The sequence below is a fragment of the Anarhichas minor genome, unplaced genomic scaffold (assembly GCF_050575085.1).
Source record: "Anarhichas minor isolate MPS153535 unplaced genomic scaffold, ASM5057508v1 ptg000025l, whole genome shotgun sequence".
Classification (NCBI taxonomy): domain Eukaryota; kingdom Metazoa; phylum Chordata; class Actinopteri; order Perciformes; family Anarhichadidae; genus Anarhichas; species Anarhichas minor.
Genome location: NW_027466471.1, coordinates 3775098 through 3802978, shown reverse-complemented (window position 1 = coordinate 3802978; position 27881 = coordinate 3775098). Strand labels below are relative to the sequence as shown.

The window sequence follows — 27881 nt, the reverse complement described above, 5'->3', positions numbered from 1 at the left end:
GCTGTCACATCTATCACATGAAAACGCCCGGTCTTATTTGTCAATGCAATATGAAGATCAAATATGCGTTCTTAGCATAAGCAGGGATGCATATTTTAATAGACTGTCAAAGAGCAATGGGTCGCTGCCGGCTATTGTTTGTAAAACTGCATTCAGCTGCGTTCGCTCTCTTGAACGCACCCCGCTGAGTACCTCGATATTGTTCAAGGGGAATAATGGCTGCGCAGGAGCAGTCTCCACCATCTTCCCTGGAAGGCAACAAACCTGGCTTCCCAAAGAAAATTTTGGCCAACAGCCTCGAGGACAAGCATTTGTGCAACTCGTGCCAGAAAGTGTTGAGAAGGCCCTTGCAAGCCCAATGCGGTCACCGCTTTTGTTCGTTCTGTTTCAACAAAATTGTGAGGTGAGTAGTGTCGTTGCTAGGAAGCTAGCTAGATGGGTAGCCCGTATGAGCGATCGGAGTCACCAGCCCTCCTTTAAGTATCCTTAAATGTAATGCTGCCCTGCTTATTGTTGCTGGTAACGCCTATGCAACCACACGGACAAGTATGATGAACACAGTGCGAAGACCCACTAAACAATTCGGCGTGCAGGTAATTCACCAACTTGATCACCAACTTGATCCCAATAAAATATGAATCTGTGTGACTGGTTGTCCCAGGTGCCCTCGTAGTCTAGTCTGCTAACCTCTGACGTGGCAAGCCCGAGCAAGCAGTTGAGTTGAACTTGACAGTGTTTTGTATTCACGTAAAATCAGGTTGACATGCATGCCGAATTTACGAGAAGGTCCGGCAAATGATAGAATATTTCAAATGTATTCCAGTCAGTTAGTATCTTTGTCGATAAGCGAGCCAACATTAAACTCTGCATTTTCTTATCTGAGTTTATGATGACCTTTATCCATATGGTAGATAAGGTGACCAGACAAGGGTCTATCCAATACATGTACTACGTGTACTTTTCAGTAGTTTTTCAATATTAGAATGACAGCAGTAGGAACGAGAGTACGACTGACTGAGTTTATTCATTTTTTTGTCATTAAACAGAAACAGGAATAGGCTTTAAAAAAAAATCCTATATATCATAATTTTTCGTATTTGGACTAACGGCGCAGTGAGAAGTCAAGCTTGGTTGTGAGATCACAAATTTTTCATTCTTACAGTGCGCATGTGTCTGCGCCGTTTTTTTTTAAATTTTCAGATATAGTTGTATTTTCGGATCAGTCATTTTTGGTGCAAGCATCGCCAAGAGTAACATTTGCTGCCACAGCCAGGCATATCCTGTCTGCATCTCTGTGACCTTTATTCAAAAAAAAAAAACTGTTAGCAACTGTGTCACACATAAATCTGTGACCCATCAGATTCTGTGACTATGTAGATTGGGGGTGTAGAACAGCCCGTGAAATGATTCTCCCTAGAGAGAGGGTCCCCCTGGTTGAAATCCAGACATTATATTAGTTAATATTATGCTTTTATAGTCCATATTCCAAAATATTTGTTTAGTTAACGGTGCTAAATTCGATATATAGCCTCAAGGAACTATGTGCTATTTAAAGGTATAGTGTTGTTGTCTACCTGAGAAGAGACACACTCCCTCCGTGTGTGTGTTTAAAAAAAAAAGTTTCTCTGTGCTTTGTTTACAAAACCTTGCCGGCTGTGCGTGCTTGTTAGTGCATGTGAAACTTTTGTGTACATGGTTCTATGTGTATGTATGCATGCATGTGTAGGTAGATATATTTAGATATGTATTCACTACTTGCTAAATTATTGTTACTATTATTATTGCTATTCTTTTTTATCATATAAATGTCAGGAACTGTAATAATTAAAAAAAAAATAGACTTCCCACAACTAAATGACAAAAAAACGTATTTTCACTTTATGCACTGTACTTGTCAAGGTACATATTGTATACAGTTACACAGAGGGTGGGGGGGGGGGGGGGGTTGGATAGGGACCCAAAAGCAGGGCCCCCAAATCTGGTTATGCATTTGCTGCAGGACGGTAACTGATTACTTACCAACTGCATGTGATCGGGGGTTTCCTGCAGTGAGATTATTGCAATACAAACATGTTATTCTCTCTTGTTACTTCTGATATCATTTGCCACAGTTGTCTGGTTTCTTGTGTGGATATAAATTAAACTTGTGACTTTACCATTTTTTTAATGAACTTAAGCAATACCTTCAATAAAATTACAAAATAGACTATAGTGTGTGTAGGACTGCAGCTAATGATTATTTCCATTATCTGCCAATGTTTTCCTCAATCGGTCAATCATTTTTTCAATAAAATCTCAAATCACGTTTTTCTACTGTCAAAATTTACATTTTCAAATGACTAGTTCTGTTCTACCGACTGTTCTACCGACTGTTCTACCGACTATTCAGAATGATACCAAACTACTAAAAAGTGAATCAAAATGGTGGTTGATTATTTATTTTTGTCGATCGACCCAATCACATACTCAAGTAATAATTTCAGCTCTATATGTTATCTCAACTCAAGGTCTACTTACTAGCTTTATTAAAGCCTTCATCTCAAGGGTCTTCATCAGCAAATGGAGCTGTGACCGGTTTTGGTCTGGCGTTCACTTGAGGACCATGAGATGCAGTCAAAAGCTCAGATGAAACCTTTAGTTGAGATTCTACCTTTTATAATCAGTGATCCTAGGGTCTTGAGTGAATTCAATGGACCTAAACAGCATTTGGAGAGTGGTGATGGTAACATCAAGCATCTATATTGTCCGACACACGGTAGATGGTAGTTTAATTTTGGCACAGTATCTATACTTATCTAATATTTGCCTTTCCTCCCTTCAAGTTCTGGACCACAGAAGTGCAGTGCTTGCATCAAAGAAGACTTGTTTGAGGAACCCACCTCCATTCTTAAGCAAGGCGGGGTACGTACATTTTTTCACCCTACATTGCATCTTGTTTTTCTCCTTAGTTGGATTAAATATTGCATTACTATGATTTAAAGTTACCACAAGGAACTTTTAATTGGTTCTGAAACAGTCTCAATTTAATCCGGATGCCTCTATCTGACCTACATAAGCAAACAAGACCACCAGTGAGAAGATTGGCTATTTCTATATAGTTATTCTTGATGCTTCTCATCGGTGCCACTGGGTCCGATTCCGGCGTCATCAGACGGAATCGTGTAGGTTCACCAGACACTCCTTCAGCGACCAGCCCACCGCGGAAATACCTAGATCCGGCTTTTCTGCTGATTTTTGACTTGCAGCTGGAGCTCTGGCGGTAGATGGAGAACTCTGTGCCCAGCTGGAGGCACAGGCCGTATTGTTGGCCGCGGGAGAACCAGAGCCAGGAATGCACGGGGAACCTGCTGCAGTAAAATGAGAGGGAATCTGCTGCTAGGAAACACTTTTTTTGTGTCGATTGGTTGTCCACAGGGACAACCAATCAACACAAAATGAAAGTTCCTCGCAGGAACTTTGATGCTCCATTCAGATGTAATAAGTCGGTAGATGCACTCAGCTGTGTTATCACCAGCGGCCCCTAGCAGCCGGTTAAGAGTAGTGAGTGAGGAGTCAGCAGGGTCAATAGCGGTATAAAACAGGCAACAAAAGGTGTTTTGAGTCACGGCAACCAAGAGAGATCCTTGACAATGCAGCCATAACTGGCCACCAAAAATATAATGCAGTCTGCTGCAGCAGAATGGGAGATTAGCCGTGGACAGACACAGAGGTGCCCACTCACTCACTAATGGATGCACATATGCTACCTGCTATCTGTAGAGATACAATTATTTCACTTTATGTATTTTGTTTGCCATCCTGCCATTGCATTGGACTGTTTGTTTTTCCCGTGCTGTCTACTGTCTGCCCGATTCCATGTGAATGCAGCATAGGTTCCCTAGTTTGTTGACATAATCACCAGTCTGTCATTAGTAGTAGAGTTCTTTGGGTAGCAGGTGTGGAGAGATGACATTTCTGAGGATGTTAAAACTCTGTACTCAGCACTGTAATGTCTCAGTCATGGTTTGTTTTCCGATCCAATGTGTCGGAGTGTAGAGCCAGCACAATAAAAACTTTGAAAAACTTTAATTCTTGGCAAGTGTAGAAAATAGAAGAAGCCACGAAAGTCCCGTGTCCCTAGAATGACCATATGTGCCGGGGAAATTAGAGCCAGGAGATAAAACATTTGATCCCCAGGAAACTGATGCAGAGCATTTGTAACACAACTCCTCCGCCTGGAATTGAAGACACGAACCGGACAACAACCTCTGCTTCTCCGTGCAGGCTTTCCCCGACAATGCGGCTCGGAGAGAAGTGGAGGCCTTGGGGGCCGTCTGTCCCAACGAAGGATGCACGTGGATGGGGACCATCAAAGAATTTGAGGTGCAAATTCATGGTTGTTCCTCGTACTATCAACTCTTATTCATAAAGCAGATTATATGCGTAAAAGAAATGCAACACAATGCACTTTACTTGAAAAATGACATAAAATAAGTGCAATTACATCAGTGCAGAATATACATATGCCAGAATAAACATGACACACACGATCACACACGCTAAGACGGTAGCCATAGACTCTTTTCAAGAGAAATGTTTTAAGCTGCTTTAGAGTTAGAACGAGGGATGGTTAAAAGACCGATACCTATGGAACTGAGGGCTCTTGCTGGTTTGTATCTAATCAGCATGTTTTTTTAGGTGCAAGGTAGGGCTGCGCAAAAGATGGATATTATATCGATATCATGATATGTGACGAGATATCTTCTTAGATTCTGGATGTCGAAATATCGAATAGGTGTTGTCATTTCCCGGTTTTAAAGGCTGCATTTCTGGAAAGTGATGTCATTTTTTGAACTCACCACACCGTTCTATCTGTTTTATTAATTGCCTTTACCGACTTAGTCATAATATCCAGATTACCGATGATTATTTACGAAAAATCTCATTATGTGAATAGTTTGTGAAAAGCACAGAGAGCCAGCTCTACAATATCGTAGCAATAGTGATATCGAGGTGTTTGGTCAAAATATTGTAATATTTGATTTATTCCATATCGCTCAGCCCTGGTGCAAGGTAATCTAGAGCTTGTATATAAGTAGCAGAATAAAAAAAAAAACGATGTCTAGTTTTGATGGGGAAAGAACAAGCAATACCCGTTGTTGTCCCGTTACGGAACACATAGTCATCGTAGCTACAGCGAGAGACGTCACTCACGCAACGTCTGTCTGTGCAGTATCTCTAATTATATATTTTTTCGGTCTTAAACTTCAACAGTTCTACGACAAAATGCGACTCACTTGACTTATAATTGACAAACATCATATGTGTAATAAATGGAACAATTCAAAAGATTTGTCTTTCGCCGTTTACTATTGTACATATTTTTTTTTCCGAAATAAGGTCCCATGGTGGTCCAACGGAAGGTGCGGGACTTCACCACTCTATGAGAGCATGTATTTATATGCGGATCGTTCAACTTTTATATGTGCCGTTCCTGTGCTATGGTGAGACCTAAATAGACGTCCAGAGGGCTGTCTGATGTTTGATGGATATTAAGCTCAGAACAAACTGTTTTTTTCAAGTATTTGGAGACGCGCCTGTATGGAATGTTACGTAAAAACCAGAATGACTTTAGCATATACATAACGTTTACAACACACTGGACTTTTTCAAGGCAATTGTCAGTTAAATCCTTATACACTCCCCAATCTACAATGAGTGACATCATCAAAGTACACCCAAGTTCATAGAACAGTAAGTGGACATTATAAAAAGTGTTTTTTTGTTGGTCACCTGCAGGCCAACCACGAGGGCAACTGTGACTTCATGATCATCCTGTGTCCCTCCTGCAAAGAGCTGATGAGGGCCAACGAACAGGAGCGCCACAACGAGAGAGAATGTCCAGAAAGGACGCTCAACTGCAAATACTGCAAGGAACCCTTCCTGTTAAAGAACATCAAGGTCAGGCTTCTCTCTATTGCTAGAATTATAAAATACAGTATTTCACTGTATATGAAATTAATTTAGGGAGCCGATGTTTTTAGGGACATACTGTAATATTGTAACATATTAGACTGTATATAAGAAGTGGACGTAGTCACCCATTGGTTTGTGGACTGCCGTTATGAAGCCTCAAGTTCGGCATTTTTGCTGTCACCATCTTGGATTATCTTGGTTGTTTTTTTCCACAACTAATGAACAGAAGTTAACCTATTTGGAATGAGGAGGAGTGAAGTAGAGACGGCGTATACGTCTCTGGTAGCGGCAGAAACCTGTCAATCACAGTAAGCCCGCCCTAAAGCATACCCTGCTTTATGGTCTATTTGACTCTAAATCAGGGGTGGGCAATTATTTTTCCCAAGGGGCCACATGAGAGACACGGACTGTTGCGGAGGGCCAGACCAATAGACTGAACTCAATCCTGCTCAATAGTATTCCACCTCTTTATAAAAAGTAAATTGTATGGTTTTGATAAGCTGTGAGTGGTAAGAGTAAATATTATTATCAGTGGTGGAATGCAAAGTATATTTGCTTAAGTACTGTACTTATATACAAATTCAAGGTACTTTACTTGAGTATTTCTATTTTATTCAACTTTGTACTTCCACTCCACTACATCTCAGAAGGAAATATTGTACTTTTTACTCCACTACATTTGTTTGGCAGCTTTAGTTACTTTGCACATTATAATTTTTCAAACCTTTCCTAACCGAACAACAGTGTATAAAGGAGTTAAAATGAGCTCCACCTTAAACATCTGCAGCAGGAATAATGATCCAAACAAATATACATTCGTAATATCCATATATAATAGTAAAACACTGACAAATTAGTACTTTTATTACTTTTGTTTGTAGTCCAATTGCCTAATTTTCTGTTTTTCAGTTCAGTGAACGAGTGCACTGAAGTCGGGTTGAATGTCTGAGGTGGATATGTGAAGGACAGCTGACAGGTGATCGTCAGTGAGAGAGGATCTGGAACCAACATCTTCTGAGCATGTTGGTTTTTGCATCTTAGCTAGCAAAGCCTCAGATGTCCGTGTCCGCTCTGCATCACCATCACATCCCAGGTAGCCAAAATGACCTGGCCCAGCTCCGGCGTAAGCTCGGCATGCCTGAAGAAACACGACGGGCCGAGTCCGGTTGCCGACTCGGCTGAGACTCGGGATGAATTACGCGCCAGAATCGGGCCAAATACACTGGCCCGGTTCTGGCTGCCGACACTGCCATTATTGTGATTGCAGTGATGCTGCTGCTCGCACACATCCACGAACGTACTAACATACGTAAATTGAGCTAAAAAACAGTAGCAGTTGCCTTCAAAATAAAAGCAATGTATCTGTATTCTGTGCATGATGTACAATTATTTAAGTTTTATTCCTAATTTCCCATTGACAGACAACAGGCCGAATGTGGCCCGTGGGCCGTACAATGCCCAGGTCTGCTCTAATTGGACCATAATTTACTAATTGAACATTATGCTGTATTGAAGAAGACTTGAAACTAGAGATTGAGACCATAAACTCATGTCTACAATATTTAGTGAGGTAATAAATCAAGTGAGAAATAGTCATTTTCTTATAGACTTCTATACAATCAGAGGAGTTGCCCCCTGATAGTCAGTAGAGAGAATGCAAATTTAAGACACTGCAGCATTTGCTTCACTCGACAGAACTGGAGGTTGCCGCCTGGTCCAGGGACATACATACTTTTGTTGTGTTCAAAGTATATTATTAATTGTCATGTCTCATTTGTCATAACGGTTGGCGGGACAGAACTCAGGTCACATGACAACAGGTTGTATATGTTTTCCTCCAGTCAGCCAATGACACGAATAACCAATGGGACTTTCTGTCTTTAGGGTTTGTTGAATGGGTTGTGTTTAGGGGCAACTTCTGTTTGTTTTTTTCTACCTGGACGCTATTTCTTTGTGTCTAAGGGACAACAATTTCTTTAATTGGACCGGTTTTGAGGTAGAACGCTGCAGACAGTTATCACTCAAGCCAACTCCTTACTGCCAATGTACGTCAACTAAAAGTGCTCGTTTGTGCCACTGACAGACTCAGATTGTTTTTATAAGTGTCTGTCAACATTATGGAAATGATCCTTCAGAGAAATAAAACCTTTCTCTTTACCTTTTGCTTTGGAACCAGGCGGCAACCTCTGGTTCTGCCGAGTGAAGCAAATGCCGAAGTGTCCTAAAACTCGCATTCTCTCTACTGACCAGCAGGGGGCGACTCCTGGTTGCAAAACGAAGTCCAATACTATGGAAGTCTATGAGAAAATGACCCTACTTCTCACTTGATTTATTAAGAGTCCATTTAGAGTCAAATAGACCATAAAGCAGAGTATGCTTTAGGGCGGGCACACTGTGATTGACAGGTCGCTGCTGCTACCAGAGCCGTATACGCCATCTCTAAGTCACTCCTTCGCATTCCAAATAAACATCGAACAAAAAGTTCGGAAATTAGTGTTTGGTAGATTATTTCTCTGTTGTAACAATGCTTCTTGGCAATGAATTTTATACCGTTGGAAAGCCTGTTTGTTTACCTTTTAAACGGTGCCCCATTTGTAAGGAACATGCATTTCTGGGATGAGCAGCACAGCTGAGTATGTGGGTTGCGCCCATGAAAAATTTGCCAAATCTTCTCTGCCAATGCCAAACAGCTTATTCTGCTGTTGCTATTGACCGTCAGGCCCGTTTGCGCTGGTGTCGGCAACACCTGCACTGGAACCTGAACATGTGAACACGTTATGTTCAGCGATGTCTAAGGAAGTTGGATCGTAGGGTCAAAGTGTGGAGAAGACGGGGAGAACGCTATGCTGATTGCTGCACCGATAGAGTAACACCTTTTGGTGGAGGCAGTGTGATGGTGTGGGGCAGCATCTCCATCACTGGAAAAACGAGGCTTGTCTTCATTGGACGCAATCTCAATGCAGAGAGATATCGAGATGAGATTCTGCAACCAGTTTCTCCACAGTCTGGGACTGAACTCCATCCTCTAAGATGACAACGCTCGCCCCAACAGAGCGGGGTTTATCAGAGACTACCTCCAGAATTTGGGAGTAGAGAGGATGGAATGGCCTGCCAGCAGTCCTGACCTCTAACCAAGTGAACACTTGTGGGACCAGCTGTTCGTGCCAGAGTGACCAACACAACCATGTTGGCTGACTTGCGACAAATCCTGCTTGAGGAGTGGAATGCCATCCCACAGCAGTGTGTGACCAGCATGAGGAGGAGGTGCCAGGTTGTTGTGGCTGTGTATGGTTCTTCCACACACTACTGAGGCTCATGTTTGTTAAATGAATAAATTGTAAAATTGCCAATATGTCTTGTTTCTTCCTTGTTACTGATAGACTTCAATCATACAATCCACCAAACGACACCAAACAAGAGTCAATAGCAACAGCAGAATACGCTGTTTGGCATTGGCAGAGAAGATTTGGCAAATTTTTCATGGGCGCAACCCACATACTCAGCTGTGCTGCTCATCCCACAAATGCATGTTCCTTACAAATGGGGCACCGTTTAAAAGGTAAATAAACAGGCTTTCCAACGGTATAAAATTCATTGCCAAGAAGCATTGTTACAACAGAGAAATAATCTACCAAACACTAATTTCCGAACTTTTTGTTCGATGTTTATGTAAACATCCGTTCATTAGTTGCGAAAACACAACATGGTGACAACCATAATCCAAGATGGCAACGGCGAAATTCCTGAACTCGATGCTTCAAAACAGCAGTCCACAAACCAATCACGATGACTACCTCCAGTTGTTGTGAATTTTAACCAGCTCAAACTTTATACCGTAAGATACATTTAGTAACATTGTTGCCAACTACACCAGGATGAAGTATTTCTGTTATAGTGATTTAACTTTAGGTACTTTTCATTCTTTTTTTAGGCTCATGATGAAATCTGTCCAAAGTACCCGATGATTTGCGAAGGTTGTGCGAAGAAAAAGATCCCCAGAGAAAAGGTATCCCACATCTTTCTTTTCAAAGTGATTTCTCATAATTCTGTTAGATTTATCTCATTAACCATTTAGCTAGGGATCCAAATCTACAACATGTTCTGCAGATCATTAGCTCGTTTTATTTTGTTTTGTTTTGCAGTATGTGGACCATATTAAGTTCTGCAGTAAATGTAAAGCACCTTGCAGATTTCATGTTGTTGGCTGCGATACGTCTGTAAGTAGACATTTCTGTTATAATTTGCTCTATGTGTAACAGTGGCTAATGTAACAACAACTGAATTATGTAATAACGTGGCAAAATTCAACAAAATCTCCCAGAACGAGTTTACAAAATACATTTTCAGACCAATGATTTAAGTAGAAAGGTAAATATTAACATACATTTTCACAATACATTAACTAATATATGAGAAAATAAATGTATACTTACTGATACAACAGTCTTTATTATATTTAGAGTATATTCTTTAGTTTCCAAAGGTATTACATAATTGAACAGTTATTACATAATTTGTTGCTGCTTGCCTATGAATGCATGCTGGGTTGTTGAACACGAAGCCTGTGTGTACTGTATATGCATGAAGCCTACATAAAGTATTCACCTAACTTGGGCTTTTTTTTTAATACAGGTTATTGTTTTATAATAACACATAAAATGGGGTTCCTTCGGGTTTTTGACAATGATCAGCAGAAAAACAAGATTCAGACCTGTTTATGGAGAGTTTAGTGCAAATATAAAACACACATTTGATTGCAGTTTATTATTCTTTATTTGTTACTTTTAGCTGCCACAAAGGTAGCAGTTACTCTTCTCGGGGTTAACACACACAGCAAAACGAACCGCTTTACCTCAATTAGGGTGTCCTTTATCTGGTAACTACAGTTTTTAAATGATGTTTTCGGGTTGTTCGTCCATTCTCGTGAACATGATATCCACCTTAAGGAGGATTCATTATCATGTGTAATATTTCTTTCAGTATATCCTGTGCTACATAAGTTAATATTACTTTTCAATGTCATCGCCAATATTTCTCTCAATATGATGCACAATATACCTTTTCTATTTTAGTTTCTATTAGGCACTGCTGTTATTATTACTTCTTATACACTTCTTTTACTTTGTGTGCTTCTTTTTATTCTTATGTTGTTGTAATTTACTTTTTAGGGCCCGAGCACCGACGTAGTCGGAGCGGAGGACCTATTGTTCTTCCAATGTTTATTAGGGCCCGAGCAACTGACAACGTCGGGCCAGCGAAGGCCCAATCTCAAGACAGTTGTGATTAAAAGTTATCAAAAGCTTTATGTTTGATCGAATGGCTTAGCTGTAGCGGGCATCTACTTTACGCGACTCCCCATAAAACAAGCTAATGTAACTCAACTGGACTTGTTCCAAACAGTCCCAAACTTCCCATGCTTGATAACACTCATGGCCTGAGGATGTCTACAAGCTAATTTCCACTAATACTCACAGCGCCACCTGCTGGCGAAAGGAAATCTGCGTTTTCTGACAAAATGTCATCCGATTTACATGACTTTTACACAATGTGGTTTACACTTGATATAGAGGAACATAATGCATGTATGCCCGTGTTCTACCGCACCACACAGCGGATACAGGAAGCGGTGCACTATTTGTAAAGCATCAATTCCAGCATCAGGCGGCCCACGCTGGAAAAAAGCGGCCGCGCTGTCCGACTGTCACAGAAATTCTCAGCCGCGCAGGCCGGAGTCCCGCCGGCACCCCCGATGTGCGGGAGGATGCGAGGGCCCATTCATCGCTGCTCGCAGCTTTAATTAGGGCCAGGCAACCGACAACGAATTGAAATTCGAATACACATAGTACATCGGGCGCATATTTGGGGGACTTGCCATACTCGAAAACTCACCAAATTTTGCACACTTGTCAGGCCTGGTGAATATAGCCATCTGATAGAGGTTGCATATATATCTGTAAAGAAATGGCTCTCTAGCGCCCCCTAGAAGTTGGACCGGCCAGTATGTCCGATTTACTTGAAATTTGACTACTAGGGGGCGCTAGAGTAAACCCGCCACATTGTGCTTTTTTGTCACTTTTTGCAGTTTTCAGCCTTTGTACTTAAACAAACTCCTCCTACAGAATTAATGGTATCAACCTCAAATTTGGTCAGGATGCTCTTCAGACCTTTGTGATGAAGTTATCAAATTCGGGAGTTTTCATGGAAGAACCTTGACGTAGCGTGGCGGACATTTTGCCTTATTCGGCATGAACAATAAAGTTGTTATAACTCCAAGGTACATTATTCAATCTGCAAAAATTACATATGCATGATGCTACTTCAAGTCTGAGCATATATCAATGCCAACAACTCATAGCACCACCTACTGGCAAAAGGAAATGTCACATTTTATACTTTTATTTACTCCTCTTAGCCAGTTAACTAGATCAGTCTCAAATTTAGTAAGAAAAGCCTTACGACATTGAAGATGCTTCATCATCAATATTGTGAGTTTTTGTTGAACGCTGTTGCCGTGGCAATGCATCATTTGCCATGAAAAAGGAGCTGATGGTTCAGTGGCTTGGGACGTTCAAAAACTCATGAAACTTTGTACATGGGTCTTAAGTCATGCAAAGACATATTTTATATTGGATTCTGGCTTGGCCGTTTTGAATTGCCTCCATACAATTTTCAAAAGAAAAAAGCCCCATCGCTACATTTCACCTACATGTATGAAATTTAGTAGACACATGTATCCTATAAATACTTAAAAGAAAGTCTCTTAGGACCATGCTCTAAACCAGGGGTCGCCAATAGGCGGTCCGGATCCGGACCCAGACGCCGTTGTATCCGGACCCAGGACCTAAAATCAATTTTATTTTGACAGAGCGCTTCTATTTTAACCGGCGCAGCTTTTTCAGCCTTTACGGCACTTGTTCAGCGGTGCAGGAAACACACCGACCAAGGGTACTTCTCAAGTCTCTTAATTGTCATTTCCTCACTCCTCGATCCTCGCTTGAACCGGAAGTTGTTTCTGCGCCGCCATATTGACGGCCGTCCCAAAGCTCTAATGTAGCTCGGAGGAGCGAGGATGGAGGAGGGACCTCTGATTCAACATCTGGTTTAAATAAATGTTCATTGTAGTCTGAACAACAAAAGGACCACAAACAACTTTCTTCATTTATTAGAAAGATTTTTGTTTTCATGATCTGTTTCCGACCGCTTGTCGAACCTCAGATTCAAGAGGAGCAGTGCGGATTCCGTCCCGGCTGTGGAACAGTGGACCAGCTCTTTACCCTCGCAAGACTACTGGAGGGGCTCTGGGAGTTTGCCCAACCAGTCTACATGTGCTTTGTGGACTTGGAGAAGGCTTTCGACCAGGTCCCTCGGGGGGTCTTGTGGGGGGTGCTGCGGGAGTATGGGGTGCCGGACCCGTTACAACGGGCGATCCGGTCTCTGTACGACTGCAGTAGGAGCTGTGTCCGCATTCTCGGCAATAAGTCAGACACGTTCCCGGTGGGTGTTGGCCTCCGCCAGGGCTGCCCTTTGTCACCGGTCCTGTTCGTGATTTTCATGGACAGGATATCTAGGCGCAGCCTGGGGGCGGAGAATGTCAGTTTCGGGGGTCTCGGGATCGCCTCTCTGCTATTTGCAGATGATGTGGTCTGTTAGCCTCCTCGGATCGTGACCTCCAGCATTCACTGGGGCGGTTTGCAGCCGAGTGTGAAGCGGCGGGGATGAGAGTTAGCACCTCCAAATCTGAGGCCATGGTTCTCTGCCGGAAACCGGTGGATTGCTCCCTCCAGGTGGGGACGGAGTGCCTACCTCAAGCGAAGGAGTTCAAGTATCTCAGGGTCTTGTTCACGAGTGAGGGTAAGATGGAGCGGGAGATCGACAGACGGATCGGTGCAGCTGCAGCAGTAAAGCAGGCGCTGCACCGGAACGTCTTGGTGAAGAGGGAGCTGAGCCGGAAGGTAAAGCTCTCAATTTACCACTCGGTCTACGTTCCTACCCTCACCTATGGTCACGAACTCTGGGTCGTGACCGAAAGGACAAGGTCGCGGCTACAAGCGGCCGAAATGAGCTTCCTCCGTAGGGTGGCCGGGCTCAGCCTTAGAGATAGGGTAAGGAGCTCGGTCATCAGGAGGGAGCTTGGAGTCGAGCCGCTACTCCTTCGCGTCGAAAGGAGTCAGCTGAGGTGGTTCGGGCATCTAATTAGGATGCCTCCTGGACGCCTCCCACTGGAGGTTTTCCAGGCACGTCCAACTGGGAAGAGACCCCGGGGAAGACCCAGAACACGCTGGAGAGATTACATCTCCCAGCTGGCCTGGGAACGCCTCGGGATCCCCCAGAATGAGCTGGAACATGTTGCCGGTGAGAGGGAGGTCTGGGTCGGCCTGCTTGACCTGCTGCCACCGCGACCCGACCCCGGATAAGCGGTGGAAAATGGATGGATGGATGATCTGTTTCCCTCAATAACTTTTATTATGAATACAATTAAAGTCGGAGGGAGCTGGAGAGACTAAACACTTTTTACATCGTTCCTGAGTGTTTGAGTTTTATCATTTAAGAGAAACAATAATCATATTCTGGGTTATTTAATAATGACACCACAGTCACAATTTCAAAACGTACAGACGCAAATAATTCATAAATAAGACGATCGCATTCCGCCCGTAGAAATCGATCCTGCACTTATAAACAGAACACAGGACACAGTTTGTTAACAGACTAGAGAGAAACACCTCTACAGTGATAACTGTGTATCTTTATTAGTTATTAGTATTATTAGTTACTATTATTAAGTACAGTGATCATGTGAACAGACACAAACTTCTCAAAAGTCTCTCCAGCTGTTAAAGCCTACTGACAGCTGATCCTCCGTCATCTGAAACAGACGTCGCTCAACGTGACGCAACTGAGGAAAGGACGTCTCATGTCTCTTAAAACATATTTCCTCGTTTCCTCTCTCCTCGCATGGTTTCCTCCATGCATCCCTGGTGGGAGGGACTAAGACGCAAGGAAAGGACGCAAGTAAGGGAAACGGGGATGCAATTAAGAGACTTGAGATGTAACCCAATGCATTGTAAATCACATCACGTGATGCAGCTCAGCCAATCAAATATGGGTATTCTGACAAGTTTCCTGAATCGAGTGAGATGTACACACACCGGGGGAGAGACGAGGGAAGAGAAGGTAGAGCAGGAGAATAATACGTGAGTCAGAGAAGTTATTTCACATAGCGTTCTCCAAAAAGAGAAAAGTGGTCAAAGAGACCAGAGAGACCAGTCTTTAACCAAGAATGAACAGACTCTTATAGGTTAATTCTTCACATGGACAGTTTATCGTTTATTAACCACAGATAAAGTCCATGGACACAATTTATCTTTTTAGATGAGAAAAATATAATATTGTGGCTTTTTTGATTGACATCACTTCACACCTGAATGAACTGAATTTAAAGCTGCAGGACAATTCAGTGAAATAAATTTTTCTAAAATTAAGTACTTTATTTTAAGATGCACATTTTTGAAAAGCTTTCTGTTATGTCAGTTATTCTTTAATCCAGCCCTTATTTTACTTGAAATGAGAAGAACATTGATTTATGTATTTCTATGTAGTATTTATAATCCATCCAGTTAAATTTGAAAAGTGAGAATAATTGTTAAAATATAATTGATGTGTACTTTCTTTATTTGATTTGACAGTTGTTGACTACACAGAGACGTTACTACTACTAAGCTTCTTGAATATATATATATATATATATGGCATTAAAATAGCGCAAGTTAGATATTATTGTAATGTTCCGGACCTTTGCCCGAGGACATTTTCTCAATCTGGACCTTTTGGAATTTTAATTAAATACCCCTGCTCTAAACCATAAACCATTGATTTTTGTGTCATTTTTCGATAGATTTTTGCACATTTGTACTTTAACGAACTCCTCCTAGGGAATTTGTCTGATCCTCTTCAAATTTGGTCCGTACAATCTCAAGACCGTTGTGATTAAAAGTGTCACAACCTGGCTCTTAGGCTATGACAAATATAGAACAGACATGAGGGATGATGGCAAAACAAACTATTTATTTTAACTAAACCAAGGAAACACAAGAAGATCAAAACCAAAGTATAATCGAGCCGCCGCTGGCGGGATCACTCCTCGTATGCAGGAGAAAGGCCACGCCCTGAGCAACACTAGAGCTGGGCTTTTATGCCCTCGCAGTTCCAGGACCAGCTGCTCTGCATCAGGTAATCTACCCTGCAGGGACAAAGGCATACCACCGTGGTTAAAGGCAGGGGCCATCACATCCCCCCCCTTAAAGTTGGTTTCCCAAGGGATCACGGCACACTACCACGTCCCCAGTCACCACATTTTGACTGTGCCATCAAGTGGACAATAAATGTAAAACAGGCAGAGTTATTATAATGACACCATGGCTTTGGTGTGTGAAGCTTTGAATTGAATAAATTAATGAATGATGTTTGTGATGCTCGTAGATAGATTGCAAACAAACCCGCAATAAAGTCCCAAGTCCACAAAATGTGAGGGGGGATCCATTGCATTTCGCTGCCCCTTATATTTCGAATCGCACGCCAAACCCGCGAACCATTTCCTGAATCAGTCACGTGGTACGGCCGGCTCGCGAGGCTTCGAACATCACCACATACGTCATCAACACAAGCCTCGATACGCCAGTGACTTGCGGTGAGGCACTTTCAGATACAAATATATGAACCCAATAGAGTAGCTTATATCACCATTCAATTGGCAGCTTGCACATTGACTACTGGTTGTTTTTCATATTTCATATCAGCATTCTTTACACACATAGGCAAGGTACATATTTGATTCCACCGGGAGTGTTTGCGCCGCGATCCGGCTGCACGTAGTGTTTTATTTGCTCAATCCCTTTTCGGTGTCTGACTTCCTGGCTGGGTCGAGCTGCTCTGTGCAGCTTGATGCGACTTCAGCGCCGGTCTGTCAAAAATAGATTCTCGCGCGCCCCCTTCATTGAGGCGGACGTACTGTTTGCCTTCCCTCTGTGCTTTTTCTCTGCGGTTTCTGTCAGATCAGCAAGACTAAATAGGTTCTACACATACATGAAATACATTACCTATTCTATGGAAAGAAAGGACATATAATAAAAGTGTCTACAAATGTGGTGAGAAACAATGACAAAGCAAAAGGCATGCGCTCAACCCAGTTTGAGGGATTGCACAATCTGAGATGAGGCACAGCTCGTCGCTGCCTCACCTCGCGTGTCTCCTCTCTGTTTGAACGGGACATGTGCAAATTCAGCCATTTTGATTATAAAAATGCTTGAAATGATTGGAATCATACAGAAAGGCTTTGCCTCACCTGCCTCCCCTAACCGCACATCCCTGCGATACGCGCTTCACCAAAAACGTCCTGGATTACTCGACACACGCTTTGAAGCCTCGACAGGGAAGGTCACATCACTAGTTTTGAGACCTGCATTTACTTTGAAAGTCTGTTATGTTACTAACACTGAAGCGCATTCACACACATTCAGTTTTTTTTTCACAGGGTGACAGTTATGATTGTATTCGGAGGTACACTCAAAACATTCGAGGCTTAAGACCTGGCAAAATGACCTGGCTACGCCATTGGTCGACACAGGAAATATCGTTTAACTCGTGCACGCAGTGTATGATGGTCACAGAAATACATGTCACCCAGAGTCCTGCCAGTACCCTCGATGTGCGTGAATATGCGAGGGCCCGATCAATGCTGCTTGCAGCTTTAATAATCGTATTGCTATTCTATTTTGCACTGGTGTCAGTGTTGCATTTCATACACTTAATATGTATTACTCTATTGCTTAAATATTGTTTTTTCTTATTCTTGTTGTAATCTGTGATCAATCTCTGGCACAAGAATCTTCCACGGGATTTTATTTAATCTCTTTTACAGTTTGGAGGTCAAAGGTCACTGTGACCTCACAAAACACTTTTTGGGCCATGATTCAAGAAATGGCATGTCCAGAGTAGAGTGTGGATACCAGACCAAGCCTCCTTGATGTGGTGCTTCAATTTCTTGTTGGTGAAAACATAGAGTAAACAGGATGTACCTTCTGTTTATGTTGGGCTGCTTCTTGTTCAGTGCTTACTTTAACCATGGTAACAATAATTGCGTGACAGGGTAGCAAAAACTCGGTGCTTCATCTTTCATCGACTGCGTCGGGCTCGGGACAATTCGTAAATGAACAACAGAATATGTGTCGGACTAGAGTCGGTGTCCGGGTAGAAATATGTGGACCGAGCCACACTCTAGTCTAAAGGCCAGTATGGTCCAACAGAAGAGCTTGTGGGTTTGGTTGAACAGCTGTGGAACAAGTGCTCCTATGTGAACCGCGGCCCATGTCACTCCCTTCTGTCTCCAGGTTTACAGCTGTGATAGGAAAGATATTCCTTTCCTTGAACGCTCCTTTTCATTGTCATTATTTTGGATTAGTTTGGGATGTCTTTAAGTCTTCGTGTTGTGGTTTTTGACAGGAAACTGACTTATCAGGTGGATTTAACATAACATCAATAAGACACCGTGATTACCGGAGCTAGTCTCCATTCAACTTCAACTATTTTTGCTGCTGTTTTGTGTCAATGTGGTGAAACGATAAAGCATGAAAAACTGCGGGGATGAATACTTTGTACAGCGTGTATTTCCATTATTAGATCCATTATTTCATTGCTGTATGCTTTCTCTTTTCTTCTTCTGTGGCACAACTTCACATAACATCCTAACTTTCCCTTTCTGTTCTTATGTAATGGATGAGGATTATAGTTAGTGTTCTTAATGTGCTTCTGCTCGTATCTTTCTTTGAGTGGAGGTGGAGAAAGAGAAGCTCCACGACCACGAGCGGCAGTGTTCGTATGAACACCTCAACCTGCTCCTGCACTTCATCATGGGCATCAAGGTGAGCCTGGAGAGCCTGCAGCCCCAGAGCCTGGAGGTGGCCAGCCACAAGCTGCAGGAGCTCCACCAGTCCCTCAGGGACCTGGAGCTGAAGATGAGCCAGATGGGAGGGGGCGCTGCCGCTCCCGTGCAGGGCGCGTGCGCCCTGTCCCTGGCCACCTCCTTCACCCCGCTGCCCAGCGCCACAGGCGCCGCCCTGGAGCTGCAGCTCCACAGCGAAAAGGCCAAGGTGGCAGAGCTGAGCCGCCGCTGCCAGGAGCTGGAGCTCAAAGTGGGCACGTTCGAGAACATTGTGTGCGTCCTCAACCGGGAGATGGAGCGCTCCTGCACCACCATGGAGGCCTACAACCGCCAGCACCGGCTGGACCAGGACAAGATTGAGATCCTCAACAACAAGGTGACAAAAAAGATACATGTAGTCCAGCAGTGAATTCCTCAAGATTAAGTTGAAATCTGTATGATCCCAAAGGGATTATTTATTTAACCTTTATTTAACCAGCTAAAACCATCTGAGATAAAATATATTTTACAATGGTGACCTGGCCAAAAAGGCTACATCGATTTCCTATATAAAATAAAACATGCATTGTCCATGCATCAACAGAAGAGGTTAAATATACATAAGGACAAAAGGGCATAAAGACATGACAAAATTGTTTTGCATTGTAGCAAGAACAGTGTGTGATAAAACCTTCTGTTAACTTTAGTTTAAGACTGGTCAAAGAGATGAGGTTAAGTCTAGCCTGCAGGTCATTCCAAGACCAAGACCCATAACAAAATCAACTCCTGTTCCCAGTCTCGGTCCGCACAGGTGGCACCTCAGAGCCCAGCCAATATTGGAACTAAGATTGTACATTGGTAACCTAATTCAAACAAACCAGTGCTGCGTGCAGTGCAATAGCAACTGAAGACCATTCGACACGATTGCTCAATGTGGCGAGATGAGTCCTGTAGCCTGAGTTTGAAAAACATCTTAAAGCAGAATGATAAAGAAATATAAATCAGATTGTCAAGGCAGCAGAAATTAAAAGACAATCGGGCATCGGGCCTCTCTCCTTACACAGAGAAATAGGGGCTGAATCTGATTGGATAAAAGCTCTTTATACAAGCTGCACTGGAAGCAGCGCTCCAAGGCTGGAAGCAGAGCAACAGAGGAAGAAAGGAGCTGTGCAATGAGAAAATAAGCTAATGGGGGAAAAATAATTATAATACATATAGTGTATTTGTGAAAAATTATTAAATTATAAAATAGCTATAACTTTGTGATTCTGTTTAGGCCAGCAGAGAAGGCTTAGCTGGCCCTGATGGCCCACCACTGCTTCATACCCATATATAAAAATGATGTACAGATCCTTGCGGCAGTCAAAGGTGCAATAAAGTTCTGTGTCCCTGTTTTTCCATCTTGCTTTTTTCTCTAAAAGTGTAACGTAATGCAAAAGTTGCTAAATTATTTCCCTATAAATCCATATAGGCCTATATCATACCTATAGTTGGCTCAATAGAAACATTGCTAAAAGCGAAAAGTGAACCGTCCTGTCCCGTGTGTTTGTGCGCTGCAGGTCCGTCAGCTGGAGAGGACGGTGAGTCTGAGGGACCTGTCCATCGTGGAGATGGAGGGGAAGATGAGGGAGATGTCTGCAGCCACGTACGACGGCATCTTTGTCTGGAAGATCTCGGATTTCACCAAGAAGAGGCAGGACGCTGTGGCGGGCCGCGCCCCCGCCATGTTCTCTCCCGGTAAGCGCTCTGTGTGATGACCAGACAATGATGACGCGTGTGTCCGATTTAAGAGATTTCCACTTCTTGCAGTGAATAAAAGACATTGTTGCGCTTTAACGCCATGTTGTTGTTTTCCAGCCTTTTACACTAGTAAATATGGCTACAAGATGTGCCTGCGGATCTACCTGAATGGTGACGGGACGGGCCGCGGCACCCACCTGTCTCTGTTCTTTGTGGTGATGAGAGGACACAGCGACGCGCTCCTCAAGTGGCCTTTTAATCAGAAGGTAACACACGTCTCCACCCCACACACCAAAATAATGCTACCGAACAATGGTAATTACTTTCAACAATGCATATACATACAGTATATAGTAACTGAGTAGGTACTATACTTAGAGTACTGTACTTAAATACAGTTTTGAGGTACTTGTACTTGCATGCTACTTTCTACTTCTAATCCACTACAATTCAGAGGCAAATATTGCACCGTTTACTCCACTGCATGGTGACTTGCGGTTGGCAGTTTACTAAATTATGGTAGCTACTTTGCAGTGGTGTATAGTAATGAAGTAGAAATACTTTGTTACTGTACTTAAGTCGTTTTTTTGGATATCTGTACTTTACTTTACTATTTATATATCTGTTGACTTTTACTTTTACTTCACTACATTTTGCAAAGAAAACTGATACTTTTACTCCGATACATTTCCCCTGAAACCTTCGTTACTCGCTACAAAATCAAATCTATCTTTAGAAAAAAAATTAATCATGAGACCAACGTCGGGGACTTTGATGGAACAGAGACTGCAAGCAAGCAGGTTTGGCGAATCAGTGGTCCTAGCTTGCAAGTTAAATCATTGGTTAATCACGTTAATGCGCAATTGCAAACAAGTGCTCTCAAAGCCGTGGTGTTTTGATTCACAGTGATGCCCAGGATGCTAGCTAGCGCGACTACATGAGTAGAATTCCACTCTACGATGACTGATTTCATGATGGAAATGGAAGCACCTGCTACTCCCGCAACAAACTACGGTGGTGACGAAGACCAACACCCGTGGATCGCTAGCGAGTTAGTGAGCTGAGGAAGTGTTGCCAGTTGTGAGATTGTTGATTTGAGTCATCTTAGCTATAATCATTGCAGCACTAGTTGGCTAACGTTAGCTAACTTAACGTTAGCTAGCCACCGCACCATAGCATTGACAGGAGCCGCGAGAGCGCAGCATTAGGGAAATCCTTCCCAGCTGTGCGCAAGCTGTCTGTGAAGCTGAACACACCTCTACCTGCCTCAGCGGCCTGTGAAAGGATATTTAGCATCGCAGGACTAGTCTTCAGCTCAAGAAGAGCCAGACTGAATTCTCGCAATTTTGAAAACCAACTTCTTTTGAAGATGAACAGGACATTTTTCAGTTTCAAGTAATGACTGGGTTGTTACCTTCGGTGCTGCTTTAGTATTGATCATGTTTTGATATTTGAGTTATTTTGTGGATGATCAGATGGAGTTATGATGGTAGCAGTTGCCCAATTGCAGATTCAGCTTGAGCAAAACCTTTGCAAAACCTTTGCCAAATCAGGCCCATAGGAGTTTACAAGGCAGGTGTCCTTTCTCAAAACACTGACCTGATGCATCAAGTGGATATTTTTTGCTGAACACAATATTATGCATTTGCCCTCTACATCCTCTAGTCGGAATGAGCATACCTATAAACGCACTGTTACAACTCCTTCATAGTGTCATATTGCTTTTCGGAGAATTATGATGATAAGTTCATAGTAGATGCAAAAGTATACTTATGTACAATATATTATGTTGAACATTGTTGCTCCTGGATGGATCACAGCCAACCCAATTATTTTCAACACAGCTCCATGTCCTTGGTCATGGTGGCCACAGCACTTAAAAGAATAAACTTCATAATTCTCAAAATTCTGACCCTTTGCTTTTTTATTAACAGCATTTACTTGTACTTTTACTTTCAATACTTAAGTACATTTAATATCAGAAAATTACTTTTGATACTTAAGTACAATAAATATCAGATACTTTAAGACTTTTACTCAAGTAGTATTCTAATAGGTGACTTTTACTTTTACTGGAGTCATTTTCCAGTAAGGTATCTTTACTTTTACTCAAGTATGGCTTTTGGGTACTTTATACACAAATATATTATGACACATTATTAAAGGTTAACATGGTAGACTATGTTAATCTTAAGAGGGTAATTAACAAGCTACCGGCAGTATATAAAGGATTCAAATGATCTCCTCCTTTACCAGCTGCGGCTGTTAGGTGATGCACACAAAAATGCATTAATAATTAAATACTGTGATGTTATATTTATTATTCTGAAATGGACCCATATACAAAATTAGTACGTTTTGATGCCAATACTTTAGTACTTTTACCATTTTAAATGCAGGACTTTTAATTGTAACAGAGTATTTCAACACTGTGTCATTAATATTTTGACTTAAGTTAAACATCTCAGTAATTCTTCGTTCACTGCATATATGCATACACACATAACTGAACCCCATCCATAAGCTAAACATGCCATGACACTGTGACTTTAAAGTACGGAGCTGCAGTCATCACAGGGTTAGCCTAGCTTCAAAATTATACCAAGCAACACCTACACACACGCACACATTGTATCTTGTTTGTGTAATCTGTACACAAACAGAAATGTAAAAATCACCATTTGTGGCTTTAGGAGAAGTTGCGCTAGTTCTTAAAGGTTATCTTAAACAGCTATTTGTAATGTAAAGATATAGTGGAGTAATGTGTGTGTGCTGGGTCGGCTGCAAGTGCATGTTAATAAGCTAAGCTTGAGCTAGCTTATGGCATGCCTGCCGCTCAGCACTGCTCTAACGCGGCAGCTACAACTCATAAAGTCGTTCCACCTCAGGTAAACAATTTTAGCTGTGTCAGCCCATCGTTGGCTCTGTTAGCGCTATTTGCAGCTAGCCGCCGGCTCAACCACCGCCACGTTGAAAACCATTTGGAGGCAATAGATATGCTCTGAAATTTAGAATTCACACCATTTTTTTTACTTTTGCCAGAGTCAGGCTAGCTGCCCCCCCCCCCCCCCCCCCCCCCCGGCTAACAGTCTTTATGCTTCCAGCTTCAAACGTAAAGAGTGAGATTGTTATCGTCTCATCTAACTTTCAAGAAGAAAACAGATAATTTAATAAAATGCACAGTATTTTATGGACAGTGTGGATATAAGTTTCTTATTTTTGCTAGTTGCTAATTTTGGCTGCTTTTGGCTAACTTGTTTTTAAATGGCTTTAAAATCCAAAATATTTTACATTTTTGTTTCATTATTGCACCAAAATTATTATTTAAGAGACACTTGCCTTTTCTACAATCCATTATTACATGTGAATAAACCGTTACTCGTATTCCAACAAGCACCTTAAAATATCATACTTTCGGCTCTACTCCTAACGCCTGTACCCAGGTCACCCTGATGCTGCTCGACCAGAACAACAGGGAGCACATAATCGATGCCTTCCGGCCCGACGTCTCCTCCTCGTCCTTCCAGAGGCCTGTCAGCGACATGAACATCGCCAGCGGCTGCCCACTCTTCTGTCCGCTCTCCAAGCTGGACTCCAAGAACTCCTACTTACGCGACGACACCATCTTCATCAAGGCCATTGTAGACCTCACTGGGCTCTAGGTAAAAGGACGAGGGCACAAATCCAACCCCTGCCTTTTGTTGCTACTAACCTGATTGAATCAACAGGCTTTTGTGTCACCAGTAACTGGCGTTTGTCTTCGGGGGTCTGTCTAATTCTTTTGGGTTTGGTACCCATTGTTGGCAGCAATACACAAGACCAGAGCAGGAAGCTTTTTTTTTTTTTTACCGTGTGGCTTTTGGTTTCCAAATCTTTAAGCCACTATCTAGTTTACAAATCAAACTGAGTTTTGATTTGACAAAAACAGATTACCTACCAAAGTGACTGGAGGAGTGAACACAATATTATTATGTCAGTATTTCCCTGATGACAGAAGAGTCATCAGAAGGTATTGGAACTGATGGAAGCATTCCAAGACTTGTGTGGAATATTATGCTTGTGAAAGTAGACAACTAAGATGCCATTGTCTCTAATCACCAGTCATCATCCTGTGGCTTCTGGCACCACGGATGAAGCTCCTCATCTATGGTACGAGATTTTTACGTGGATATTATGTCCGTTCACATTCGAACATCAGCCGCGTTTACCTTCAGTTGTCGAGCGAATTTTAAGCAATCTTATTTCGCCGCGTTTCCACCAACTGGTGCAGCGAATAAACTAGGCTACAGCGTAGTCTCAACAGAGGATACATATCGCTGTAATCCGCCAATAAATTGGCAAACTGCAAACAAAACAAGTAGCCTTTCATGCTGTCTGGAGATGAAGACAAGCATTCACAAGTTATGGGAATATTCGAGAAGACAGCAACAGCAGAAACAGCTGATCAGTGATGAGAGTTAAAGGGCCGGTGTGTAGTATTCAGGGGGAATCTATTGACAGAAATAAAATATGATAATTATAAGTTATCACCTGAAAATAAGAATCGTTGTTTTTGTAACCTTACAATGAGCCGTTTATATCTACATAGTGATCGGGTCCTCTTCACGGAGCCCGCCATGTTTCTACAGTAGCCCAGAATGGACAAACAAAATACTGGCTTTAGGCAAGGTCATTTGTTTCTTCAGATACTTCACCGCTAGATGCCGCCAAGTTCTGCACACTGGCCCTTTTAAATGTTCGGCAAAGGCATTTTCCTTAAGTCATTTAGTGCATCAACCATTTTTTGGCAAAGGCGAAAACCACCATAAGCGAGCGTAAAAACATTTTTGCTCCACTGAGGAAGTTTTTTTAATTTTCACGTTTCCTTACAGATTTTTCATTGCTTCAAAATGCGCATAAAAATATGTGAATGGAAACACAGCTATTATTGTTTCCTTCTGCAAGTTAATAAGTCCTCAAAAAAAAGTAATTGCTGCTAGCTGGTAGTTATGTTCAAAAATAATTGGGCCTTAACTAGTAGCTTGTATAACTACCATAACTCAAGTCAAGCCATGGAAAAGCTAAAAATGACTCGTTTGACATATTATGTCCTTGAGAAGTTAATTTGGCTAACGTGTTGACACACTATTAATTATTTACACCTCCAGCAGACACAGCATTCATTAGGAGTCGTGTCTTTGGTGACCAGATGAACGGAAGTCCAATATTATCTCCTTTTAGTTCCGTTTTGGTCTCCACCAACTCCTGAAACATCTGGTTCTTTAGCTTGGGAGCTGCAGAATTGGGTTATAATTCACTCAAGGTATGTTGCTGTGACGGACCCTATAGCATGTAATTTGGCCCAATGTTAACATAAAACTATTAGATAGTGCAGCTGTTAAACTACAAACGGCTGGTGATACTAGCAGTATTTTTGTTATCTGATTTTCACCTGGGTTTTTGCATTGTATTTTTAAGTTTGAAATTTCAAATGTCTTTTGCATTTGCGACGTGGAATTCCAATAACAGTGTGAGACGCCCATGTAGCCTTCAGCGTATCGCTCAGCCCTGCACACAGTTTGTGGTGCACTTGGACTCGTTTACTGTTCCTTTAACGTCTATGCCTCCAGCTCTCAAGTTCTGTGTTCATTGGTAATTATTTGTGGCGGTGGACATTGCTTGAATTCCATGAATTCCGAGTGCAGTATTTCCGTCTGTTTGCGCGTGTGCGCAGTTACATTTCTTCGCTGTTCGTTTGCATGTTGGCTCTGTGGAAGATGCACCTTAGCTTGCAACAGTTTCTGAGCTTTTCGTCCAGGACGGCGATGGTAGTAGTCAAGCGAATTTTCCCCAAATGGAAATATGACATATTTTATTAAAAATCAAACCTATATTTGCATACAAGGTCTGACAGATCCTATATATATATATATATATATATATATATACAGTATATGGCTTTATTCCATATTTGTTTGCATATTGACACTTTCTTTGACCATTTTACCAAGGATGTTATAAATTTAAGTTTAGCAATTTATAATATTTAATAACATGCATACGTGCAAATATTGAAACGGCCAAAATGGAGTATTGAATATACCTGCGCAGTGATTTTGTACGTGCCTACACAAAAGGTGTATCAGAAATATGTCCACTACTGTGTCTTCACAAAAGGATCCATTTCCAGTTTTTTTTTTTAAATGATTTTTCTTCTACAGTTTGTGGTGTTGCCTAAATTTGTTTCTCTAAATGTATTCATAAGATTGTTGTGCCTCCATGGGGGCTATAGAACATACATTTGTAAAAGAGTTTCCATGGTTTGCTTCTCACAAGAACCTTTTGGTACAGTTCCCAGTTCTTCACGGACCATGTTTTGTTTTTTGTTGACATGCGCTGAAGTCTGTGAGGCAGATAATCAGTGCATGAATCGCTGATGTTTTTCTCTCTATAATCATATTCAGTCATTTCAATGGGAGACATGTGCGAATAAATTCTGAGTGATGGATACAGCTCCTACAAAGTTACTTCATCACTAGGGCTGTCTATTGGAAATAATGATACAGGGGTTACGAATGCCATATATTGCCATATCGATACTGTAGGCAAGACGATTTATTGCGATTTTCGAAAATCTAAATTTAGGAAAACTATCGCAGTATGAAGAACTGCATAAAATCTGACCTTCACCTTTTTTTATGCAATCAGACCAGTGGAATCTGCATTTACATTTATCACACAACATCTTAGCACTACTTTTTGTGCGATCTGAGCCACTGTCAACGAAAAATCGATATTCTAGCACAAAAACATAATCTCACCATACTCAAGTGTATCAATATTTTCTTACACCCACATTCATCATCATCCTGCATTTCAGCTTTTACATTTGATTATAAGTGCATACTTATAATTTCTCAGTTGTGCGTAGATATTGAACTGGTAATATTACTAAATGCAGAAAGAGACATTGATCCTTCTGTGAAGACACTGAGCTATATTTCCATATGGGTGTAGCCTTCGGCCGTGCTTAGACACGCAGACGCGTGGAGGCTGGAACTGAGATGGGAAGGCCTCCGGATGGAGGCAGAGCCGAGGTATTAAAAGAGGAAATGGTTGATATTATTGTAATATTTTCCTATTTTTGGCTTTCCTCACAGCCTTGAACTGACCTACTTTTTACAGATAAAGAAGTGCCTGTACCTTTTTTTTTTTTGGAATGTTCCATGAGCCCACTTCGTTGTGGATGTGCTTTCCTGTGAGTTTAAACCTACCAAAATGTGAAAATCTT

General features: G+C 41.9%; 1 protein-coding gene across 1 annotated transcript; it reads left to right on the top strand.

The window, feature by feature from the left end:
• The first annotated feature begins 5 nt into the window (after nt 1–5).
• traf2a (Tnf receptor-associated factor 2a) lies at nt 6–27881 on the top strand. The gene is made up of 10 exons (XM_076099502.1): nt 6–403; nt 2823–2901; nt 4264–4362; nt 5779–5940; nt 9887–9961; nt 10098–10172; nt 18786–19268; nt 20431–20608; nt 20729–20877; nt 24055–27881. Exons 1-10 carry the CDS (start codon nt 216–218, stop codon nt 24271–24273), a joined length of 1707 nt encoding a protein of 568 aa, XP_075955617.1. The 5' UTR covers nt 6–215; the 3' UTR covers nt 24274–27881.